This window comes from Rhipicephalus microplus, chromosome X (assembly GCF_043290135.1).
Source record: "Rhipicephalus microplus isolate Deutch F79 chromosome X, USDA_Rmic, whole genome shotgun sequence".
Taxonomy (NCBI): Eukaryota; Metazoa; Arthropoda; class Arachnida; order Ixodida; family Ixodidae; genus Rhipicephalus; species Rhipicephalus microplus.
The window spans coordinates 320,839,231-320,855,604 of record NC_134710.1 but is presented as its reverse complement, the minus strand read 5'-3'; the positions used below and the strand labels follow the sequence as shown (position 1 = coordinate 320,855,604).

Below are 16,374 nucleotides of genomic sequence, written 5' to 3'. Positions count from 1 at the left end.
TGGGCCAGTGAGCTGGCTCAGCTGGGTGGGGGAGCGTGAAATATGCGAGTAAATTTTTTTTTCGTAAAGCAGGCTAAATATGAGGGGTGCAGAATTTATGTGAGGGTGCAAAATAAATACGGTAAATGCGACTAAGAATAACCATATCGTGGCAATGTGGCGAAACACGCACAAAGGAAACGCCACCAACCCTGTCAATTTCAAGGCTCTTGTATGTGGGATTACATTTCGCTGCGCTAGGGTGTGGCTTTCTTACACCCCGTAGCTTTGGTTTTGCTGAACCACAGTGGTGTAACAGGTTATAGTGATTAATTGTAGGCGGTAACTCTGACATCATTGGGATCATTTTGTGATTGTACTTCTCGTGGCACATCTCGTGCATTTAGCTTAATTTCTCGCTAACTATGGCACTGCTCTTGATAATATTGTCATTTTATACGTAGTCATTCATTGAGCTTTCACTCTGACATAAATTATTTGCCATTAGTGTACCTTGAATGACTTTTGGGGGAACAATATTGACTTCCATCTTTACCTGCTGCATTTTGCATTCAGCAGGTAAAGTGGCACTGAACACTTTCTTTACCATGGCACTTAATCCTTGCTGCCATGGTGCAGCTTGGCATCGTTGGCATTTGCTTTAGCACAATAAATTTTTGTCTTAATGATCTTCAGTGTTTTTAAGGCGTATGGTAGCTTCAGCAGTACAGTTGGGCAGCTGGTCTGATATAGGTAAACTCAAACTTTGTTATAAAATAACCTGTATAATGAAGTAAATTAAAATAGTTTTACAATATAGTTGAAAATAAACCTTCATAATGAGTTTCTGGATATAACGAACTTATTGTAAGGTGGAACTTTGTTATAATGAGGTATAAGTGTTTTTTTGACACGTCAGTCTGAAATGCTGTACCACTTCTTTCACTGTCATTTTCCGGTTGTCCCGGAACACAATCAGCACAACCTTTCCTGATCATGGCACAGCCCAAGGTTTTTTGGCTGCAATAAATTCAGATGCTTTTAGTGTGTGTTCTTGACATTGTAATGATGACAAAGTGGGGCTTGGACCGGGGCACATATTGGTCTAAAGGAAGAAGAGAACAAGGCAGAATAGAACAACCAGCCTCAGTTACGGGCGTTGTCTATTTCTCCATCTAGTACGTGACAGTGGCGCAGTCGTCTAAAACGAAGCCCTAGGGTAATGCGCCTTGCGGAGCCGCCAGTTAGGCCACATCGTGCACACTTCCTCGAGCATGCATGGAATTCACAAGCTTGTCGTCGGAAGCCCAGTGTAGGGACGGTGTCCAGGCCTCCTCGGCACCAGTTTACCTGCTGGCACTACAAGCACCGTCTGCGGAAGGCGTCCAGGCCTCAGTGGCTCGACGTCCTTATACCAGCACCACTCCCTTTGATTGTGTTGTTCCCACTTCCACGGTCTAGGACATTGCCACTGCGCTGATTGCTGCGACGACCCTTATTTCGCAGTCGCCACCAAAGGCTCTCTGGGTTGCTTATCTGACAAAGCAGCGCAGATCATCCGCGCCCCCACACGCCTGTCGCACCAACTGGGCAGCTTGGCGTCTTGTATCCCCTGTACCACCTGCCTGAGTGCTGGGGCCTCCACATTTTCTGCAGAGCCTGACTCTAGATCCTTGTGTTTTTCGCGCAACGACCACACAGGTGTCACGCAAGTGGCATCCTTGCTATCAAAGGAACTAGCCCGTTTCAGTGCGGGAACTTCCGCATCCTGCCAAACCACATTACTATCGGCTGCTGCATGGGAATTACCGGAGTACCGGAGTGCCGCGGTTTCTAGGACGACATGTTCCTTCGGGTCAGCACCATCAACTTACTCGTAAACCGTGATGGCTGGACAGACCAACAGAAATGGAAGGGCCATCGACTACCTTCGCGATGCAGCAAAAGTATGGCATGCCTACAAAGGCATCGTGGAATAAACCTGGCCTGAATGGTGTGCTAAACTGACAAGTATTTTCTGTTCCCTTTAGATCTACCCTGTCATCTTTGGTCCACTCTCTACCATTAATGGGAACTGCGATGAAAATCACTTTGGTGGTATAGTTGTGCCATCGAGTCCTTGTGCGGAGAGCAGACACCAATACCGGCCGCCATAAGGGTTCCCCACTGTACAGCTTCTGTTACGCACTGTCACCATCGGCAGGACCATAAATACAGACCACGACCACCTTCAAGCAAGAGCAGTTGGTAGCGTGCCCTCCGAACCCAGCAGCTTGGGCAAACATGCAGTCACCAACTCTTCTCGTGCCTGACACGTACTCCTTTCATGAAGGACCAGAAGAGCAGGAGTCCATGGCATCCATGAATGTGTTCACCGGCACCGCTGACAATTTCAGTGCGTCTTGATGTTCTATTATGTACTCTGGAGAAGCCTGCGCCCAAACCAGGGCTATATTCTCCTTTACAGGGGCACATTCAGGTACCAGCTCTTCTCGTGCTTCACACACTTACAGTGAAGGCACCGAAAGAGTGCAAGCCATCTGTCTCTTTTCTTGGTGATAAAGATCATGAGGGGCACTGTCTCTGTGCTGAAGATGACCACAGCAGCCACCCTAATGAAGGCTTTGAGTGTCTTGTGGCAGACACGATCGGCCACAAGCTGTGTTCTCTGCCACAGATGGGAGCAGCTACGAGGCTACTCCCCACGCTAGACCTGCCACTCAGAAGCCACAACAGTTGCCGAGGCCGCCTCCAAGCTCGCCAGTGCTTGAGCACATGGAGGGGCCAGATGTTCTCGTGCCTGACATACCCCTCATGCAGACAAAATAAAAGCCAAAGATTTTAGGGCATGTGCGGGTGTCCTCTATGTTGAGCCTGATGGCAGTGGATGCCCGTTACTCAAAAAATCTGTACGTTCCACCTAACTTGACCTGTGGGAGAGTGTCGATGAGAGTTTGCCCATCAGCTGCAAAGTGGAGAGGATGCATGGGGCGACTGAGCAGATGCTCTTCGTGGGGTCACGACACGTCAGTGCTATTACCTACCATTTATTGCGAGTCTCCTACGACATCCTGCAGAGGTGCGACAAGAGAGGCGACAGCGGCGGCTATGACCTACCCTCAACAGCCAGTGCCGACTGCCAGACACATCCGCCCTCCAGCATATACCGACACAGCTGATCCGATATCTGTAAAGACCTCCAAGAAACAGTCAATTTCGCCTACCAGAGACATTTACGCGGATAGACCCTACGTCTCAGTCGTGGCCGAGTGTATTGATGACTAAGCGGTGCTAAGGTAAGGGCACATACTCGTCCAGACGAAGAAGAGACTGAGGCAGAATAGAACAGCCAGCCTCTGTTACAGGTGGTGTTTCTATTTCTCCGTCTAATACGTGACATGTCAATCTGAAATGCTGTGCCATTCTTTGCACCGCGATTTTCTGGTTGTCCCAGAACACACTCAGCACAAGCTTTCCTGATCATGGCACAGCCCAAGGTAAGGAATGTTTGCCTTTCATCTTGGCTCGCTCAAAATTGGTTGAGCAGAGCATTGCTAACTTCTGCCTTGCCAACGCCTTAAAGAAGTCTTGCTCCCACATGGTCCACCACAGCTTTGCTCTACAAGTGGAGCATCTGACAAAAGCTGGTTACCCCGCACATGTTCTCGTCTTGGTGGCGGAAAAGCTGGTCACTGTCGTGAAGAGAGCCAACAAACCGGAAAAGGGCAACAGGGTCAGAAAGAGCCGGCCTGTCATACTACCTTATGTTCACGTCTCGCACAGGCTAAAAAACATTGCTCAGTCAGCCAAAGTTCTGGTGGTTTTTCTGCACCAGAAAAATTGCAGAGACTTTGCAAGCGGGTTATTGCACCTCGCACGAACTGTTGCATTGCACCTCGCACGAACTGTTGCCCCTGCTCTGTTGCGCACAGGTCACGATACGTCCCATGCGCAGTGGGAGTCGTCTACTTTATTCCACTGATGTGTGGGAATGTCTGTCGGCCAAACTAGCAGGTGCATAAATAACAGCCTCCGAGAGCTTCGAAGTAACCTGCACAACGTGGTACAAGGGCACAATGGCATCCATTGCCGAGATTGTGGTTGCACCCCCATCTTCGATCGGTGCTGTATATTGGCGAGGCATAGTAATCGCCTTACCCGCGAAATTATTGAAGCTGAAAAATACTTACCAGGCAATAACTGCCTAAGCACCTCATCTGTTGCTTTATCACAGTTAGAACATGATTACCTGGCTAGCCTTTGAGGCAATCAAGGACCCGTCTCACGTGTTTTGATACTGATGCATTGATTAGGCTTGTTTTTTATTTTCCTGTTCTGTGTCGTCCTTTTCGACGCATATATATTTTGCCACTCTGCAAAATAAAGTTAGTTGAAAGTCAGCGCTCTTTCTGTGTACCCTGTTCCTTTTTTTCCTATGTTTGCGAGCTGAAAAAACTTGCAAATATGCGCTTGCAGCTGCATATAATTGTGAAACGCAAAACCTTGTAGAGGTAGAGCCACAGTAACTGCACAATATAGGTACACATTGTGCAGTTGTAAAGTCGCATGCGACCTTGACCACTCCAGCAAAAAGCATGTTTTGTAGAACATCGCTTGCATGAGAACTGTCCAAAGTGCATAGAAACGTTGGAAAGCTGAGGCAAAAGCTTCGCCAGCATGGCGATTGCATTATAAATTCCCCAGTCGCACACTTACAGCATGAACATGCAACTAGTAAAAATGAGAGAACTCGTGCATAAAAAAAGGTAAAGAGTGATAATGAACTACAGAAGTAAATGTGGTGTGCTGATTCAATCATGTGACCACGCCTTCATTGCTGATTGGCTGTGTTGCTGTGCGGCTGCCATGGAATTTCTAAACAAGCAACATGGTGGCAATGATTTTGTCTGGCACGTGCAACCACTTCCATCACCATGCTGATATTGCAAACAGAGATTGCGGCATTCACAGGGGCACTGTGTTGACATTTTTTCACTTTGTGTGAAACAAAGGTGTTTGAGTGTGTTCTTAAGTGTACTGATTTAGCACAAACTGATAATGTGCATGTTGCACCATTAGTTCTTGTTTTTAAGTGTTGTGAGATACCCTTACTCGTTCGAAACAACAGGTTTCAGGTTATGCAGTGACTGACATAGGGAAAGACTGGACAGGATCAGATTTTCTCAACACGTGTTCATGTCTGTACGACGATCTGCTACTAAGTGAAAACTAATAGTTTCTCTGAAGTGCTCTACTGGCACGAGTAGCTACTAGTCACCTGGCTAGTTGCGTGCAGCATGTTTGCCTGCTCGGCTCGCATGTTTACTAATGGGCCACTTCCTGTATCGTATATGCACTTTTGCCAGGGAAGTCTTCTTCGGGCCCGCTTCATGTCCACTCTGCTCGCTAATGACTGTGTGGAGATGTGGTAGCTAGCTCGTTGGGTTAACGCGGCGATGACAGGCTTCCTGGTAGTGGATCGCGGCACAATTTGGTTGTCGTCTAATAAAAAAAAATTGCACTATCTCCTGCTGAAGGATACCATGTGTAGATGTGAAGTAGGGGCCTCTAACGCTTAAACTGACCGTGGCATTGATGCTGGGGCTAATCGCAGCATTGCGTAGGAGAGACACCTGGGGAGGCTCAAACCAGGCGGTGATAGACCGGTGTTTCCTACTGGAACATGTCAATCGCTGCTAATGGGCAATGAGACAGACGACTACAATTGGACGGAGGGAGACCTGCAGTCCACACACACATTGCGAGTTTTTATTGTTAAACAAGGCACAGGAGAAGTGTCACACCAGCACTACCTTGGAGGTCAAGATCTAGTGCCTATATATGCGGGGTGGCTAGTGAACGATTGGGGAATGCGAGCAGTTTTTTTTTTTTTTTTTTCATTGCGCTGCTTGCATTGGAGCAATATTTCTTTGCAGACTAGTTGGTTCATACTTGAAAAGTTTACTTGCTGCGCAAACTGAAAGAAAAGGGGAAGGGAATTGTGCTCTTTCCTGTCTCCCTTCTTGTTGTTCTTCAGCTTGTGCTGCAAGTAGTTTTCAAGCCTGTATTGGCATTGCGAGGCAAAAGAGAGGGGAGCACAACAGAGGAGTGAGGGGAGGGGACGTGAATTCACAGTGGAGTGCGGATGCCACCAGATCAAGCTTGCTCGTGAGATGCTTCGCATCTGAAACATCAAGGCAGATTTGCATTAGTGGTGCCAAGCCTGAAAAAAGTGTGAACCTTGACTGCCTTCTTTGATTGATTGATTGATTGGCCCTTTTAACCTGGCGTAAGCCATCATGGTGGATCGGCCATGAAATGAGCAGTGCCTTGTATATAAAATACTTTGTTTATATTGTCATAAGTCTTAGCAATAGATAGTTTGGAAATACTAACTTATTAGTTTAATTCATGATAACAAAAAGTAACAAAAACAAGGACTAGCTTTTCTGAAAACTATGCTTGAATTTGATCTTGGCATTCATATCATCTTGTCTCGTGTAGGAAATGCATATTGCCTCGCAAATGCTCCTGTGGCTAAAACCCAGTACGTTAACCCCAAAGAAAAGAACTACCGAAAATTATAAATTTAATCCCATCCTTCGGAGTGGTTCATTCCTTTAGGTATTTCTTTAGGTTTCTCTTTTTGCTTCCTTTCTTCTCTCTTCTCAGTCTTGTCTATCATTTTTTTTCTGTTTATTTCTATTTATTTCTGTCTGTGTCCTTCTCAGTCTCATTCTTTCTCGCTCCCTTTCTGCCTTTATCTTCATTTTACTCTTACTCATCCTTTCACTCATGCTTTCTCGGCCATGTGTTCCTCTCCTTTCTTCCTTTCCCTCCTGCTTACCCTCGCATCTTTTCCCAACTTCTTGCTGTACATACCATACAAGGATATGCTATGCTCGGGTAGTGTGCCTAAATGGCAGAATGGTTACGCTGCTCGCTTTCATACACAGAGACTTGTGTTCTAATCCTGCCTTGCCAAGAAATTTTTTTTCCCTCACTGTGGTTGTTTAGTGGGTTGTTTAGTGGTTACGACACTTAAAAGCTGACTCGCAGGTTATGGGATTGAATCCTGGCTGCAGCAGCCGCATTTTCGGTGGAGGAGAAAATGCTTGAGGCCCATGCTGGGAGTGAAGCAGAGAAGAGTGCACAAGGGTTCATGATCATTTCTATTTATCGGTTATGGACCAATGCTGGGCTTGAACAGCTCCACTGTTGAAAGCATTCAGTATGGTTACAACAGTTCTATGCTTTCTGTACCACGTGTGTTTAGTGGGATAGCGTCAATGCAGTGAGGTTTCTCGGCGCTCATATCGCGCGCAAGCGAGCTGCTTTTGTTTCCTTAAAGCAGTGCGTGCTTGTATCCAGCCTTGCACAATGTGTCAGTGATAGGGGGCCCAACATTTTCAGGTAGTCTCCTATTAAAAGCAGACAGTAGGCTTAAAGTAGCCCTACGCCACATGATTGGCTGGGCAGATAGCTGAAGGTACTACTTATGGTGACTAGGTTGTTGGCAATAAGTCATACCAACTCCTTAGTGTCTGCCACGCCGGCGTTTTCCTGATGCTTACTGCAAAGGCATAATCGCAAACACGTGGCTGTCGGAACCATTGATTGGCGGCTCTTCACACTTCTCGAAAAGATGCAAAACCTTTTGCAGTACATTGTGATGTATTTCTTGAGATTAGTCGCGATGGGATTTGGTCAAGGATTCGCTGCAACTGTTTCTGTTAGTACGTTTCATGTGGGTGCATATTAATAAGGTTTCAATGTATGTACTATTCGTGCGACCAATTCGAAACAGATCTAATGAGTTCCCTTTAACTGAATGCAGGAACAGCGCAACCTAGAAGTAGTTACTTCGTAACTACGGAAGCGAAAAAACGAGGACAGAAAAGAGCGCTACAGCGCTCTTTTCTGTCCTTGTTTTTTCGCTTGCGTAGTTACGAAGTAACTACTTCTAGGTTGCGCTGTTCCTGCATTCAGTTATGTCCTACCAACTTGCCCAAGCTTCCACGCTTCATGAGTTCCCTTTAAGTTTTAACAGTGACATTTTGTTTTACTATACTCTGCTATATTTCTTTGATTTCTAAAATGCATTGCAGTAGTTTTGTCATACTTATGCTTACACTATCAGTGTTTTAAACAAACCAGCAGCTTGCTTATGGTCTGTAGAATCGTGAGACCCTTATATTTTTCTGCTTCCCTGAAGATGTCACTGGAGTATATCTGCTGTCTCTGTCTGCTGCATTAGTTTAACAAGAAGTTTCTTGTGACAGGCATAATATAAAAACTTGTTTGTTTTGTTGAATGGCTCTTAACTGCAATAGCAATGCAAAGTTGCTTCTATAAATCAGGGGCAGTATTCTGCAAGTTATGGGAACGCTGACAGTGGCGGAGCCAGTGTATAGAAGGTAACGAGGATTAGCTGGCATTTTTTGCGGCTTGCATTTAGCTTCCGCTGTTTATCAGTTGCAGCCAAGCCTTTCATCAGCCAAGATATGTTGCTCGGTGTCTCCATGTCGTTCCTTAGAGGTTCGGTGTAGCGACTGGCCCTGACCCCCTACAAAGTTCATCAGTTGGACGTTGAATGTGCAATAAATGAATATACTCAAGATTTGCTGTATACTGTTTGCTTCAGTTCACTAGCTCTTGAGCGCTGAAATGAAGAGCCCATCTAGTGGCCTCTTGCAGAATACATACAGCCCAGATACCATAAATGATTGAGGAGAAAGTACAACTCCTGAAAGCATAGCGATCTCATGAAAGTGTTGATTGACACGAGCCAGTGTTATGCTATTAGAGCCTAGCATAGCAATGCTAAGTTCATGCTTAGAGGGCATACCCTTGTTCAAGCGTTGCGTGCTAAGCTATTCTGTTAAGCTCTGGATAGCTCTTGCAGCTTATCCACTTGTGTGCTAGGAGAAATGCCCGCAAGACATGCTCCTGCCACACATTTGTTACATGGGACGCAGAAGTGAAACGCATGGAATAATTTTTTTAGAACTCTATCATTGTCATGGATTATGAGAACTCTATCAAGTGATGGATCATGAGAACTCTATCATTAAGTCATGGATCATTGGTTTTGCAGTAGAAGAGGAAATGAATCGCCCAGATCCAAGTGTTGGAGGTCTTGCTAAAACCCTAATGCCTTTAAAGCCCTGTGATGTGGATTTCAATGTATTTTTTTTATTTTCACTATGCTCGCTCAGTAAATGTTCTCAAAGCTTGTCACGTTTCTGCCTGCTTTGGAACACAGTGTGATCAATTTTTGCTCTGTGAAGAATTGCATAGGCCCTAGATGGTTTCATCGAAATCTTTCCCGGTGTGCTGGTGTGTGAACTTGTTGCAGCAAAAGTGATACATTGAGGGATAATTCAGTGAGGCAGATGACACTTTTCTTCTTAGTGTCCCTGTGGGTGCAAACGATAAAGCTGACAAGCAGCAAGATGTGCACATTGTTCAAAGAACTAATCTACAAGATGACGCTCGGACACTAAGGCTGTATGGGCATGCTAGCTTGACTACTTTTGCAGATACACTCCATGAAATGGCACTGAATAAATGTGTCGAGAAACACTGACAGCAGAGTAATATGCAGAATAAGCACCTGTGTTCATGAGCAGTAGTGGTGTGCACTTTTTCTTTTGGGTAGCATGCTTTATCTACCAATGTTGCAGCAACTACAGTGACTGCTGCAGCTTGAAAACTTTTTTTTCCTGATAGCACAAATTCTGAACAAGCATACTGGAAGACTGCCCCGCCACGGTGGTCTAGTGGCTAAGGTGCTCGGCTGCTGACCCGCAGGTCGCGGGTTCGAATCCCGGCTGCTGCGGCTGCATTTCCGATGGAGGCGGAAATGTTGTAGGCCCGTGTGCTCAGATTTGGGTGTATGTTAAAGAACCCCAGGTGTTCGAAATTTCCGGAGCCCTCCACTACGGCGTCTCTCATAATCATATGGTGGTTTTGGGACATTAAACCCCACAAATCAATCGATCAATCATACTGGAAGACTCCCCTGGTTCGTGGATTTTTTTTTCTTTATATTGAAGATGGGGGAGTGAGGCAAACTTGCCTGCCTGGGTAGCTTAGCATGCAAAGTTTAGCACTGCTAAGCTCAAGAATACATGTTATATTCTTGGCCACGTCTGCATATCAGGGATAAAAATACCCATGTGTTTGTCAGTTTTGGTAAACATTAAATATCATTATGCATTCTCAGGTGGTCAGTATCAATCTATAGTTCCACACTTTTTTGTGGATTTGTGGGGTTTTAACGTCCCAAAACCACTGTATGATTATGAGAGATGCCGTAGTGGAGGGCTCCGGAAATTTCGACCACCTGAGGTTCTTTAACGTGCACCCAAATCTGGGTACACGGGCCTACAACATTTCCGCCTCCATCAGAAATGTAGCCGGCGCAGCCGGGATTCGATCCCGCGACCTGCGGGTCAGCAACCGAGTACCTTAGCCACTAGACCACCGCGGCGGGGCCATAGTTCCACACCACTGCATGCCTCATATTATTATGAGTTCAGCATGTAAAACACCAGACATTGACATAAGTTGGCTCTCAGCAGAAACAACTATTTGGGTGGTAGTAAGAACAATTGTTTCTTGCTTTTGCTGTGCAGGTGGTGAGCTTCAACAGGCATCCCGTGACCATCACACTTGTTGCGAGCAGTTCAGCTAATACTGGTGGGTTGATGCCATTGGTCAATTTTGTTGTAGTCAAGTTCTAACAACATAATCTAGCTTCACTGTGAACATTGCTTGCTCTGGAGTTTTGCAAGTCCTTGTCTGTTTTTCTTTTCACTTTTGAGTTTTACACAGTGGCTATCACATCTATTCATGACTGCTCCAGGAATAAAATATGTACTCTTATCGCACAATCTCTTCCCATTGAGAGCGCACCATGTAGAAAAGTTTACGAGCCATGCTCTGATGCTTGCCTGGTAGCGTGCGCCAGCTATTGCAACTACGCACCTAGAATCAAAGTTCACAGTTGCTGCTCGAGCTACTCCCCCCCCCCCCATCTCCCCCGCATCTTTTCATGATTGTTCAAGATGGGCGGTGTGTTTCATCTCTGCTTGAGCATTCGACGGCAGGTCTAACATGCGGTGGGATACTATCGCGTGCGCCCTCCAAGCGACTGAAATCGGCCACCCACATCTAATCTTTACTTGAGCAGTCCTCATCATCCCAGCTTGTGTATAGATTGTACGATACACAGGGAATGTTACAAACTGGTTGTTTAACGTAAAAGCCTGCATATAGTCTGGGGTGTAATTTGGGGATAGCAAATGATAAAAAAAGTTTCCATTCAAATATAGCCCGAGTAAAACGGAAAAATGCATTTATTCACACACTTTATTCATCGTCGTCGTTGGATGCACTCTCTACCGAAGCCCCCTTCTCGGAAATGTTCTCCCACAACACATCATCCTCAGTGCAACACATCATCCTCAGTGCATTCGAAATGGAGCACTTTTTAAACGTGCGGCAAATGTGCTCCTTGGGAATGCAGGCCCAAGCCTCTACTATCCACGAGCGCAGCATCGCTGGCGAGGCCCGTTCCAGCCGTCCAGTAGAAGTCACTTCTTGTTCTCCGGACCTCATCCACTCCGCAGGCACTTGACATGGTCCTTAAATGGCTTATCAAGGCACACATCAAGTGACTGCAGCTGCGATGACGACGAGCTCGGTGCGGGAGTCGCGCAGCAGTTGCTTTACGGAGTCGGTTAGGTGACACCGAAACCCATCTAGCACAAGCATTGAACGGAGCTCCAGCAGTGCTCCGGGCCGGTAACACCACACAGACTTTATCTGTCAAGCACTAGCGATTTGTCCATCCGCCCCTTAATCTGACAGCGGACGACATTTTTTGGGAATTTCTCCCCTTTCGGCAACGCCTTTCATTTGAATACCACTAGGGTGGTAGCTTGTGACTGTCTGCAGTGAAGGGCAACATTACAGTCTCCTTCGTTTTTTCGTTCTCAGTCGATCACACGATAACTTTTCTGATGCACAGTCAGTGCCGAGAGCATATTCAGGTAGATCGGCATTTGGTCCCCATTGGTGATCTGGCCCAGCTGAAAGGGGACAGCCTTTTGCAACGCAATTATATACTTTTGAAACTTCACAAGGTGCTCTTCGTAGCTCTTTGGTAGCTTCTGGGAGATCGACGTACGCCGACATAGGGAGAAGAACCCAGTGCGACGCATGAATAGAGACGCCCAGTGCTTGCTCGTTCTGAATTGCTACAGCTGAGAGCCTTTCTCTCGAGTGATCTCCCTTGCCTTCACTTGTAGTAGCTTGGTGTTTAGCTCGCTGCTCCCGCACAAAGTCTGCGAGTTCTCGTTTCATGTCAGGAAACTCTATTTTTTGGTTCGCGGGAACTTTTTGCTAGTCGCTGAAAACAGAGTGCATCTATCTGTTTCTACTCCGCTCGTTGACTCCGAACAGCCGCTTTGCGACGCAGTTGCCAGTGGTTTCGGCAGCAGCGATAACTTCCGTTTTAAAAGCAGCCGAGTACTGACTACGCGGTGCTGACGTGACATAAAATTGCAGGAGCAAAATTGTGGCCGTCGTTATGGGCGCGAAGTTGAAGCAGAAGCCACTGACTACTGTTGCACGTGTGTGTCTGCAAGACTAACGCCTGCTACAGTCGAACCCGGGTATATCGAACTCGCCAAAAAACGTTTATTAGTTCGATATATGGCATAATCCGATATAGGCCCGGTATAGGTTTTGGCACAAAGGCACATAACAAACTAGAAGAAAACTACTTTATTAATAAGGTGGCTTACTTGCGTGTCCTACTGTGGAACAAAATACCGTATTTACTCCCATAATCGGCGCACTCGCATAATAGGCGCACCCCTAGTTTGGTCGCGGAAAATTTGATTTTTTTTAATTCCGCGCATAATAGGCGCACCCCGAAGTTGGCCGTGATCAGAAACGATTCTACCCCCCAGCGGTACAGTTGGAACGCGGTCCCCGTACCCTGAAGAAAAAAAGAAGGCAAATCGACGAGCAAATAAAAAAAATTCGAAGTGCAACGACCTAACCAACGTGTTTGTCGAAATAAAACTTGAAAAAAAAAAAAAGCGTCCATGAGGGGAAAAAAAAAAAACGGCTGTTCCATCAATTACTGATACCCCCCAAATCGCCGCGCTTTTTGGAGGTCACGTGTACAACGCCGGGGGCTCGATCGCCATCACCACCATCAGAGAAAAAGAAAAACGGTTTTCGTGGGCACCTAGTAGACCGCGTACGAAATGAGCTAAAGGAGCTGCGCACAGATCTGGCAGTGATTCCAAGCGGCCTCACATCGATACTGCAGCCTTTGGACGTGTCCTTGAATAAACCTTTCAAGGACAATGTTCGAAGGTTGTACACCACCTGGATGGCTGGAGGACAACATCAGCTGACTACAGGTGGTAAGATTAAGAGGCCACCTGTGGAAATGCTGTGCGCTTGGATCGTGGAAGCGTGGCAGGCGATCTCCGACGAAGTCGTCAGGAAAAGCTTCAAGAAGACGGGTATCTCGAACGCACTGGATGCGAGTGAGGATGACATGTTGTGGGGTGCGGATGATTCGGACACCGAAAACGAATCCCCGCTCGGCGAGGATGAATGTGTGATCTCCGACTCGGACTTCGAATAGGGAAAAGGAGGAACAGCTACGACTTTTGTGTAAATTTTACGTGTGTGTGTCCAGTTGACGGCTCTCGCTTGTTCATTAAAAGGTACGTAGGTATGTTTGTTTTATGCTGAATTAATTGGTAAACGATAAAGTCGCCTTTTACTTGACAAGTGTGCAGATTTAAAGAGTGACAACCGAGTTGAAAAAATTTTCGAAAATTTTACCCCGCGTACTTGGCGCACCCCTAACTTCGAGCCGGATTTTCTGAAAAAAAAAAGTGCGCCTATTATGCGAGTAAATAAGGTAGTCTCAGATTTTTTCTGTGTCAAGGACTTCGCTGCCTGTGACAGCACGCACGCCTCCACGTTGTCCAACAAGTCGGAGCAGCTGAGGCTGCAGCCTTCCAGCGCCGGACCAACGCAAGTGCACTAATCACTTCGGAGGATGTAGGCAATGGGTCGTCGTCGATTTCCACATTGCTGTCGCTTTGGTTCGTGGTCGGCACGACGTCTGCTATGTAATCCGCATCCTGTAATTGGCCCATGATGGGGACATCGTCCGCACTGACGAACTCGTCGAATGTCGATCCGTCGATAGCACCCGGGAACTCTGCCAGCTCGTTCCAAACTTCGGCGAAAACACCTGCGGTGTCTTCAGTGCTGTCAGAATTTGGGGTTTCATCACCAGGCACGCGGAAGCCGGCATGCCTAAAGCAGTTCTGGATCGTCTCCTTCTTGACATCTGCCCACAATCTACTCAACATAGAAATAGCTCCGAGCAAGTTGATCTTAAGCTCCCTGCCGACACGAAGGTTCTGCAGCAGCCTCTTCACCAGGCGCTTCAGATAGCCTGCTTTCATTGCGCGTATAACGCCTTGATCCATTGGTTGCAGTACAGACGTAGTGTTCGGGGGCAAAAAACGCAGCTCGATGTTGCTGAAGGTCGTACTGCAGTGGTGCGATGAACAGTTGTCCATGAGCAGGCACACCTTGCGATTTGCGCCTACCAAATCATCATTCCACGACAATAGCCATCTGCTTAAAAGCTCCCCGGTCATCCACGCTTTTGAGTTTGCTCGGTAGGTAACTGGAAGCGACAGCGCATTTCGAAAATGCCGCGGTGCCGTGCTTTTCCTGATAACCAGAGGTCGAAGCTTTTTCGATCCGTCTAAATTAGCGGCCAACAGCACGGACACACGAGCTTTGTTTGCTTTGCCGCCGCTTGTCTTGTCGCCACGACTTGCAAGTGTCTTATTTGGCAACATTTGCCAAAATAGAGCGGTTTCATCCGCATTGAAGATATCTTGGGCTCTATATCTTGCTGCGATATCTCGCCAGTTTTCCTCGAGCCATTTTTCTACGCTGTCCAGGTCCGCCACTCTGCTTTCAGCTGTAACAGCTTTGCCAACGATGTCGTGCCGTTCTTTGAACCGCTGAAGCCAGCCTGAAATGCCTTAGAAATCATTCCTGCCAAGCAGAAAAGCAAGGTCGTTGGCCTTCTCCTCGATCATAGGGCCGAACACCGGGATGTTTCGTGACCGAACGCCCACAAACCACTTGTAAATGACCGCTTCCACATCTTCGTACACAGTAGCGCGCACACGTCGGGTGCCACGGGCACCTGGCCTTTTGTCCGACTTGGCCCTGATGTTTGCCTTGTTCTTCGGGATAGTACTCAAGGTGCTCCTTGGAATTTTGTATGCGACGGCGACGTCGGACTTCTTTTCACCGCGCTCAACCCAATTGACGATTTCGAGTTTCGCGGCGAACAGCAAGTTTTGCCTCTTTGCGCAAGCCATGATGACAGCGGGCCAATACAGTTCACAGAGCACCAACAGGCAACACCACAGACCACGCTGAATCTGCAGCAGCGGGCACACAAGCATAAAGAAAAAATGGCGCTCACTTCTACCGCCTTCGCGCCTCGGAAAAAGCACGACGGCCTCTGATTGGCTGTAAGCACTGTGAGCGGGCCAGGATCATTTCTTGGAGGGGGGTGTTCGCCCACGCACAACCGGGTCTAACCAACTTTTTCTAGGGTGGCGCCGGCAGTTTTTCCCGCCACCACGAGGGAAAGCCAACTTGCTGGGGCACTTTTGAGGCACATGGAGTTTGATATATCAGTTGTCGTTGTTATTTTTGTTCGATAAAACAGTAACTTTTGCTATATATTCTCAATCTAAACTTCCCGTATTTAGGAATTGTTTGATATACGGGATAATTTGATATAAACGAGTTCGATATAGTCAGGCTCGACTGTACTGACACTAAGACAACCTTATCACCTAACGCAGAAGCGCACTAACACCTGATAACGTGATAACACCTGAAGCGCAATAACACCTACAGCAAACCAGTTCTACAGACTTCAAGAGTCTCCCACGCCACAGCTTTCCACAGCTGCGAGTGTCACACGGAGTGTGACTGCGATCACGCCATCTGCGCCTGAGGAAAATAGCCTGTGCTGCTCTGCCGCCTGGCAAAACAGGTTCTATAGACTTCAGAGTCTTTCGAACCCTAAAATACTGCAAGTGCAGTTAGGTCCAAAACTTATGTGAACGTGCCTGCTGATCAGGCACTATTGGCCCCCTCGCAGAGGTGATGAATACAAGTCCCTCTCCTCTGGCGTCTCAGACGCTAAAGAATAGGTGAAACTCTTTGGAGTGTGCCCAAAAAGACAAACGTCGAATTACAGGGCCTCCAAAAGGCCCTGTAAACTAAAGCACGGCCACCTAGATCGGT

At 47.0% G+C, this 16,374-nt stretch overlaps 1 protein-coding gene across 8 annotated transcripts in view; it reads left to right on the top strand.

Moving 5' to 3' along the window:
- Lamtor3 (Late endosomal/lysosomal adaptor, MAPK and MTOR activator 3) overlaps positions 1-16,374 on the top strand; it is a 185,253-nt gene that overhangs the window by 62,276 nt on the left and 106,603 nt on the right. For all 8 annotated transcript variants that reach the window (XM_075879592.1, XM_037413674.2, XM_075879594.1 and 5 more), the window contains exon 5: positions 10,620-10,683. In XM_075879592.1, the coding sequence (XP_075735707.1) occupies positions 10,620-10,683 (64 nt within the window). The remainder of the gene's footprint in view (positions 1-10,619; positions 10,684-16,374) is intronic.